The sequence below is a fragment of the Pogoniulus pusillus genome, chromosome 15 (assembly GCF_015220805.1).
Source record: "Pogoniulus pusillus isolate bPogPus1 chromosome 15, bPogPus1.pri, whole genome shotgun sequence".
Classification (NCBI taxonomy): domain Eukaryota; kingdom Metazoa; phylum Chordata; class Aves; order Piciformes; family Lybiidae; genus Pogoniulus; species Pogoniulus pusillus.
This window is the reverse complement of record NC_087278.1, coordinates 17,187,782-17,197,319: the sequence shown is the minus strand read 5'-3', so window position 1 is coordinate 17,197,319 and position 9,538 is coordinate 17,187,782. Positions and strand designations below refer to the sequence as shown.

Genomic DNA, 9,538 nt, shown 5'->3' with positions numbered 1-9,538 from the left:
ACAACAGTTTGTGCAGGGATGAATTCTGAGGCAGCTCCACTTTGAGCACCATATCAGGATCTGAGGCCAGCAGGAGCAACCCTCAAAGAGGGGAACTAGAGTAGTGTACAGCATCTGGATCCCAGAGAAAGGGATGGGTTTTGTGTGCAGAACAGGAGGATCAGGATAGGAGAAGCAACTGAGATGAGAAGACTTGAAAAAGTGAGACACAAATCCTGTTTCATGGTTTAGGAGGGCTTGGGGATACTTTGAACCATTGATTCACAGAAACACTTTGTTTCTCAAAACCTAATGTACATGAATAGCAATTGTCTTGCTAACCTGCTTTTGTATGAAGGTTAAGAAATGCTTTTGTCAACATAAACTTGAACATAGTGAATTCCATCTATACCTGAGGAGGTTGAAGGTGGTGGAACACTGGAAGAGGCTGCCCAGAGAGGTGGTAGAATCAAAGCCTGCCTGGGTGCTGTCCTGTGCATCCTGCTCTGGGTGACCCTGCTCTGGTGAGGGGTGTAGGACTGGATGATCTCCAGAGGTCCCTTCCAACTGCTACCATTCTGTGTGATCCTGAAGCAGTAAACAAACACTACTTCCCTAAGGGCTTGTTAGGTTATGAAATGAAATATGTCCTATTTATATTTGCATAGACCATCAGAATATGCGGCAGTGAATAATTTATTTTATTGACATTTTATGTTTGAAGAATAGACAGTCATGCTAACATCCAAAGAGCCTATAGTGTAAGAGCAAAGCATAAAAATTAAAGTATATAGAGTGTGATTACATGATATCCAACCACTCTACTGTACATGTTAAATATACTGACATTAAAGAAATCATTAAAATCAGGAACATAATACAATAAGAGGTTTACTGAGTATCAGAGAGATCTAGTCAGAAAAGCAGAGCATTCACTTAGCAGGTAATAAAACAGAGTGGTCTTTTGTTCTGGTAGTCATCTGCTCTGTGTCACAGTTTCCTACATTTGAAGTTCCTGTTCTCTGGGCTGCTAGAGAGCAGGTGGGTGTAATATCCAAGTGAATGCACACAAGTAGGAGATACACCAGCACCACTCCACTTCAGCCCCCTCCCTTCTTACTCATGGAGTGGCACTCAGTGCCATCTTGGATGAGATTGTACTTTTCTCTTTCAGTGGAATTGAAAAGACAGGAGAGCAATGAGTCTGTTGGCCTGGTAAGGTTTTGCTGGTCACAGCTTCCCCTGCTGGAACAGCTACCAATGCAGAACAATGGTAAGGAAAGAAGGTATTGGACAAACTTTCTCTCTGTTTCTGAAGCTCTTCCCTCCAAAGCAGAAACTGAAATATTAAATACCATAACCAGGGCTGTGGGGGGAAAAAATCCTTCTTATCTGTTTGGTAGTTTCTGGTATCCCTTTGAAGTGCTGTAGCTGGTGGTTTGTAGCTCTATTTCTGTCTAGGCCATATAGGTTAGGTGGGAAAGTGGTTTCTTCTGACACCATGATGAGTTACTTCAAAAGAATAATAGTTATTTGCCATTAGAAAAAGCAGACTTATGGAACTCTGGATTTGAGAGTAAGATTCATCCTTCATTCTCTATAGAAGTCAGTGGTACAACTGAATATCCTACTTCTGAGTTCAGCAGTGTATGTGTATTTGTCTTCTGTCATTGGAATTTTATATCCTCTATTTTACAAGTCCTACATTACTGTTCTAGGGTGTAAAAAAGCCATAGGCAAAGAGTACAGGGTGGGTTTTTTCAGTTATAGTATCATAGGGAAAGCAACAATAGAGCAAAGCTTATCTCCTCTTTTAACTCACACTGATTTTCAGAGCTGACAAACTTGTGCAGAAGACTTCCTTGTGGATTTTCTTCATGGTTTTCCTACAGATCCTAGTTCTATCTATGTAAAAAAAAAAACACTTTTGTATGTCAAATATAAGTGTAATGTTTTATTCCAATTTGCTTTGGTCTTGTACTTAGTTTGCTTTTTTTTGTTGTTGGTTTTTTTTTCCCTCCTTTTTATGTTTTCATTAGAGGTTATGTTTGGCTAGTGATATTGCTGACTGCTGCCCATTCCGGAAAAGTATTCAGCTGGAAGAGTCTAATTCCCCAGGTGTTGATTGCCACTGTGACAACAGCTAAGCCAATCAGGTTTACACCCAGCCCAGCTTTCACCTACAAAAATAAAAGGCATCAGAACACAATCAATGACAACTTGATCAAAAGTAGTTAACATGGAAAAGTAGGGTGTATACATGTATTTAAACTGACATATATAGTGTGAAAAATTATGTGTACTGATTTCTAGAGCCAAAACCCCCCACAGTACTGTGTATCAGAGTTTACATTGCGGGAGTGTTCAAGAGTGACAGCGAGAAGTTGACGCAGGTAATTGGAAAAATGTTGAGTTCCTTGCTTGAAATTCTCAGAGAGTCAGAATGGAGTGTTATACCACACATAGCAAGGTGATAACTGCATAACTTCCTATGGAGCTATGTAATAAATCTAATTTCTCATGCCTTTGGTGTTTGTCTTAATAGATCATGGCAAAGGATTGTGTACTTTTGATACCTTTTTTAGACTATTGCCTTCATAAAAATTAAGCTGAGAAATATGCCTATCCTGCAGCAGATGTGTGGATGTCCTTAACCTGATAGCTCAGTCACATTACATCAGTGCAGATCACTAAGACTTTATATTGGCACCAAAATAATCATTGTTATCATTGGCTGCAGGGTGTGGGGACAAGGTGTTGAAGTTGCATGAAGCATGGGAGGATGTGCCCAATCTTAAGACTTACCATATCTTTAATCTGGCAGTGCCCATAGCTGAAGACAATGGCATTTGGAGGATTACCCACTGGCAGCATCACCGCAAATGAGATACACATGGTGACAGGAATCAAGGTGTATAAAGGGTTGATAAGCAGGGTTTCTGACTGGAAAGAGAAAGGAGGAGAGGTGTTTCACTTAATCAATAAAAGCCGCTGCTCACAATTAGGATGAACAGAACCTCTCTTCTTTATGTGGACATAAGATTCTGTGAATCTCACCTGCTTAATTTCTCAACTTAAGTGTGGACATGTTTTATTGTTTGTTTTTTAGAGTAACAGTAGTGCTTTAATTTGAAGCTGGTCATACTCTAAGGGTGTTTCCTGAGATGAGGTTGGAGATTGCTACCACTAGGCAGCCTTTCTCCCATTACATTCTGTGCTGTGTCTTCCGGATCTTAACACTGCTGCTTCAGCCTTCATCCAAGAGAAGTCACAATACATTGACATGAAGCACTTAGTTCTTTCAGTTGCCGAGGATACTGACACTGTCATATAAAGTCCTCCTGAACAGTAGTTAAGAAAATTGTTTGTGGTCAAAACTCACATGATAAGAAGTGATGATGCAATATTCTTTATGAGGGTCTAAAGAATTGTTCTCACTGCAGCCTCCAGTGGTGGTGAATTTTGGCATTTTTATTTACATTGCTCTGGCCTAGTTTTCTAATCAAAGGGAAAGATATCACAATGCTAACTTCATTTTGGAAGGAGTCAAAAAAGAGAGACTGTATTAACAGGCTACTGTCAGTGTTGCACTAATTTTCTCTTTAAGTCTCTTTCTGCATGCAACATAGGTAAATTTGAACTCATAGGCCATACAAACACAATTGCTTATTTTAATGTAATTGTATATTCATATTTCCTGACAACTGTTTACATACTGTACTTTGGGACAATCACATAAAATTATTATAATAGAGTAACATGACCTGCATTCTGCTTCAGATCATATAAAAGAATTTATTTTTTTTCTGTAACTGCTGGTCCATTATAGAATGACAGACTAAAAATATCACTGGTTTTACTTACCATGCTGCATAAAATAGGCAGAAAAATGGTTATGGTTGCTGGATTACTAACAAACTCTGTTACCAGGGACACCAAAATACAGGCCAGCAGGGTTACAGCCCAGTACGGAAGACTGCTCAGGGAGAGCATTTGGTGTCCAATCCACACAGAGAGGCCAGAGGTCTGGGGGAAGAACAGAAGCAAAAAGAATAACTAAATAGTTTATATGCTTGTAAAACAGATTCTTCTCTTTGGGGCAGTTTGCATCAGAGAATCTCACCAGAAAGTAAAGTTTAAGTCAATGCTTTCTGCACTTCCTTTTGTTCAGTAAACTGTATTTTACTGCAGTGCCTGATAAATATGTGCCCATAATAACAGAGAGATACATTTGGCAGCAAATAACATTAAAGAGGCAAGTAGGCTGGTCTCCTTCTTCAACATGTGGGTTGAACACTGATGATGAAGGATTGCACGTTCTGGATAGAATTTGTTTTGAGATTAAAATACACAGACTTGGTTGTTTAAATATAGGAGTTTACAGGAGAGCTAGATGTGGAGCCAGCGCCTCGTCTTCGACTGGCCCCCCCCCCCTCCACCTTGGGGTGCCTCTCGGCTACAAACAGCGCCGCCGCCGCCCCATCCTCCTCCTCCTCCTCCTCCCATTTCTCATTGGCATTCAACAAAAGCAATGATGTTTGTGATTCTTCACAACTTCTAATTTTCATTCATGGGACAAATGATTCTTTCGAAGTCACAGAGGAACTTGCTACACTGAAAAGCATCAAAGGAACAACTACAGGAGAGGATATCTATGAGAAGTTTGCCAAACTTTGAATAATTTGGAGCTGGACTGGGGTAAACTATTCAGTGTGACAACCGATGGTGCTCCTAGCATGGTGGGGTCCATGAAAGGATTGGTTGCACGCTTTAACAAAGAGGTGGATGAATGCAACCACTCACATCCAATAGTCAGACACTGCATCATCCACCAACAAGCACTGTGTTGTAAATCACTGAAGCTGGACTCTGTCATGAAAATTGTGGTTTCTTGTGTTAACTTCATTAGAGCTCATGCACTAAACCACAGACAGTTTCAGGAATTTCTGTCTCAGCTAAATGTTGCCTATGAAGATATTCTGTACCACACAGATGTCCATTGGCTGAGTCGAGGGAGAGTTTTGAAATGATATTAGGACTTACTTCCACAGGTTTATGATTTTACACTTTCTAAAAACAAAGAAGTACCAGAGCTCAAAGATGCAGAATGGAAATGGCACCTTGCATTACACCTGACAGATATAACAGAGCTACTCAACAATTTCAATGTCCAACTTGAAGGAAAGGGGAAGCTCATCTGTGATATATATTCACATGTGGAAGCATTTCAAGTCAAATTAGACCTGCTCATTAACCAAGTAAAGGAGGAAAACTTCTGCCATCTCCCCACAACTCAAAACCTGTCTGCAGAAAAAACAGCAGTTGCATTCCCCAAAAAAACCCATGCATGGATGTACTAAAAATGTTGTGAAAGGAGTTTCAAATTAGATTTAAAGAGCTTCATCTCCATGAACAGGACATAGAGCTTTTCTGGAACCCATTTTCTGTTGACGTTGAAACTGTTGATCCGATTTACCAAATGGAATTGGCCGAACTACAGACTTGTGACTGACTGAAAGATGCATTCAAATCAAGCAGCCTTACTAATTTCTATGCATCTCTTCCCTCAGAGACATATCATAATCTCAGGAACAATTGCAGCCATCTTTGGCAGTGTCTATATCTGTGAGCAGACTTTTTCCCAAATGAAACATCTGAAATCTTCAATCAGATCCAGACTAACTGATGAACACTTGCATCACTTGCTGTGACTAGCAGTGACAAATATAGAACCCAGCATTGACCATCTCATTAGCCAAAAGCAGGCCCGTAGTTCACATTGAAATATTATTTGGTTTTGTTGATTACAATTGTTCTTAATTTTAAATATTGCATTCTTTTTCCTGTTTTTTGTGCATAAATAAAATATGTTCAGTGTGTATAGGAATTCATTCATTTTTTTCCAAACTATAGTCTGGCTCCTGACAGTATCTGAGGGACAGTGAGCCGACTCCCTGTTTTAAAAGTTTGAGGACCCCTGTTCTAAAGCATCTGAAATGGCAGATGCTTACACAACAGACTTGAGCTCTAGTCATCTTTCTGTTAGCTAGATCACTATCCACTGAAGGCAGAGAGTATCCACATTAAAAATCCAAACTGGTGAGCATGCAAAGGGATAAATGCCCAAGTTTATACTTTTTTTTAGCAAAGGAGAATCTAAATCCATACCTTGCATCCAGCTGCTAAGGCATAACCTCCTCCAACCAACACTACAATCTCCCAGGGCATAGTCTTCTGGAAGTCCTTCCAGGTAATGATGGGTTCCAGTGTGCTAATGTCTGTTGACTTTTGATGATCACCTATATATAAAAAAATTAAAAAAAAAAAAGAGGCAAGTGTATGAACACTATTACATTGATATTTTGACAGAGATCTCTACATTTTTAACACTACTAGGAGTCACAAAATATCCATGTGACTTATTTTGAGAACTCTGTGAGAGAGGTGAAGAACTGTATAATCTATTTCTCTGGTTAGCTCAGACTCTGAAGATGCAGCATGTGCCTTTCAAATCTTCCGACTTCCCTTTGGTTGCTCTGTTGATGGCAATAGTTATTAACCCCTGTGTTTCACTATATAGCTTTTGGAGGGACTGTGTGCTCTGTTTTATACATGCATATGTAAAATATCTGTAGACTATAAAAACAGAGGTACAATGGGATTGTTTTCTCAAGGGTATTTTCTCTCTCCAGCAGGACATGCAGCTTGATAGAGTGCAATAATGTCCTAGCTTTTATCTGAGGACATTGTTTTTTTAGATGCATGGGTATTTTCTTTAATTAAGAGTTTGAGATTGTCGTGGAGTATATAAGAAAGCTGCCTGAGCAGCTAGAGATCCGGTTAGGAAAGCCAAGACACAGTTTGAATTGAATCTAGCCACGGAGGTCAAAGGGAATACCAAGAATTTTCACAGGTATATTAATGGTAAAAAGAAGCCTAGAGAAGGTGTGGGCACCCTCAGAAAGGAAACAGGTGAAATGTTCACAAGTGACATGGAAAAGGCTGAGGCTCTCAATGATTTCTTTACCTCAGTCTTCACTGCAAAGGCCTCCAGCCACACTCCTGGAGTCATGGAAGATAATAGCAGGGACTGGAAGGAAGAACTGCCCATCATAAGTGAAGATCAGGGTCGTGATCACCTGAAGAACCTGAAAGTGTTCAAGCCCATGGGACCCAACAGGATACACCCATGGGTACTGAGAGAACTGGTGGATGAGGCTGCTAAACCCCTCTCTATTATATTGCCAAAGTCACGGCAGTCTGGTGAAGTCCTCACTGACTGGAAAAGGGGAAACATAACTCCCATTTTCAAAAAGGGTAGGAAGGATGAGCCAGGGAACTCCAGGCCAGTCAGTTTCACCTCTGTGCCCAGTAAGATCATGGAGCAGATCCTCCTGGAGGCACTACTGAGACAGGAAAATAGTGAAGAGGTGATTGGGTACAATCAGCATGGCTTCACCAAGGGCAAATCCTGCCTGACAAACCTGGTGGCCTTCTATGAACAGGTCACAACATTAATATACGAGGGCCAAGCAACTGATGTCATTTACCTGGACGTGAGCAAAGCTTCTACACCATTACCTTTTATACCAATTACAGCTTCTGCACCAGCAGCACTCCTACATGTGAAAAACTCCCAATGCAAGTGCAGTCCATCTGCTTTTATGTCATTTGTTCTCACATGTTCTCATCCAGTTCTTACATGACTTAAGGATGGACATCAGCCCTGGCTAGCAAGAACTGAAGTCTTTCCTCATGCCTACAAGCCATTGATCTGACCACTAAGCTAATTGGTTCCTTTCTGTGGATGCTAGCCTCAGAGGGACCTGGACAGGCTAGAGAGTTGGACACAAGTCAACCTCATGAGGTTCAAGAAGACCAAGTACAAGGTCCTGCATCTGGGTCGAGTCAATCCCAAGTGCAAGTCCAGACTGGGCAGTGAGTAGCTGGAGAGCAGCCCTGACGAGAGGGACTTGGGGGTGCTGGTGGACAAGAAGATCAACATGAGCCAGCAGTGTGCACTTGCAGCCCGGAGGGTCAACCAGATCCTGGTCTGCCTCAGGAGAAGTGTGGCCAGCAGGTCGAAGGAGGTGATTCTTCCCCTCTACTCCACTCTGGTGAGACCCTACCTGGAGTACTGCATCCAGTTCTGGAGCCTCTATTACAAGAGGGGGATTTGATATAGGGAGGGCTGGTATCAGAGAAGAAACTGAACCTTGACCTCCCACAATAAAAATCTCTTCTTGGAATGTTTTGTGAAGAGCAGGAAAATGTCATTAAAAGCACTGGAAAATGTGCCAGATCTTGCTGCATCCTCCTCACCTTTTCCCCTGTTCCCAAAACATGGCTTTTTCGCTGGAATCAGGAAAAGGAGAAAACCAAGAAACACAGAGACAGTGGCATCAGTCCGGTAGCCTTTCCTAGGAAAAAAACAGTAGACTATCATAAAAACACACTAACAATTACATTTCCAAACCAATTACAGGCAAATTGTTACAGGTGAAATTGTATTTCCACTTCTGAAATCTTATTAACAGCCCACTAGAAAAATATTCCTCCATATCAAGGATACAAATTGGATTTTTTTTCCATTTATTAAACTGAATCCTGTAGCCAGATTCAGTCACTGCTCAATAATCCTTAACATTACAGTGAAAAAGAAATTCCTTTTGGTTTACATACCTACTAACTCAGAGGCAGAGAAATAGTGTATTTACAAAAAGCAAGAAAGAGTAAACATATTCTGGGGAACAAGCCCAAATCGAAGATATTCTTTAGAAGTGAACTGTAGATTGACTTTAAATTAAATGTTGAAAGAGTCTATTGAGTAATGCCAAACTGTAGAGATCCTCAGAAAATCTCAGTATTATAAAGTATTTTTTCTGTCAAAATGAGGATTCAGTAAAAAAAAAAAGAAAATGTAAGTTCAAATAGCTTATTCTTTTATATGCATTGTCTGTTGTAGTTACTTTTAATCATATGTTTTTCAACATTATTTAAAATAAAAGAGAAATTATTTGCTTCTGTGTTAATTTAAAAAGATATTTTCTGAATAAAATCTATCTTGAGAAAAATAGTTTTTGTAAAAAATTATTATTTAAAAATAAAATTGAAAAAAAACCCATATTTGCAATGTATTCCAAGTGACAGCTTCTCTGTGAATGTGCTGTTTTATTTTCAGATCCAACTCTCCTATTTTTTCCATTTAAAATATGTTTATTTTACTTCTGCTCTTTAACTCACTGATTGCTGAAAAAGAATGCAACTTGTTAACATGTGAACAGATGCGGCTTAAAAAGCAAAATCCCATTTTTTGAAGAAAGGCTGCATTTTTTCACCTCCTTGTTAAAAGTGGCTGATGGTGTTATAAAAGCAAAAATTACTGCAGAAAGTGACTAGAAGCAAGGTCATCTTCTTGTGCAATTGTTAAGGGAATAAATATCACTTACTTCTCAAAAAAAGATGACCATCCTGGTACAAAGCCAGGCTCACGAGTAAACCAAAGCAAGGTCATCAGAATGAAGAAAAATCCAGTCACCATCTCAGGATATCTAAAAGT

At 39.9% G+C, this 9,538-nt stretch overlaps 1 protein-coding gene across 4 annotated transcripts in view; it reads right to left on the bottom strand.

Moving 5' to 3' along the window:
* Window positions 1-665: 665 nt before the first annotated feature.
* The window catches only part of SLC13A4 (solute carrier family 13 member 4), a 33,828-nt gene continuing 24,955 nt past the window's right edge, over window positions 666-9,538 (bottom strand). For all 4 annotated transcript variants that reach the window (XM_064155540.1, XM_064155543.1, XM_064155544.1 and 1 more), the window contains 6 exons: window positions 9,429-9,530; window positions 8,302-8,399; window positions 6,148-6,278; window positions 3,844-4,005; window positions 2,785-2,922; window positions 666-2,159 (listed from right to left, as the gene is read on the bottom strand). In XM_064155540.1, coding sequence (XP_064011610.1) covers window positions 2,022-2,159; window positions 2,785-2,922; window positions 3,844-4,005; window positions 6,148-6,278; window positions 8,302-8,399; window positions 9,429-9,530 — 769 coding nt within the window. In that variant the 3' untranslated portion in view covers window positions 666-2,021. The remainder of the gene's footprint in view (window positions 2,160-2,784; window positions 2,923-3,843; window positions 4,006-6,147; window positions 6,279-8,301; window positions 8,400-9,428; window positions 9,531-9,538) is intronic.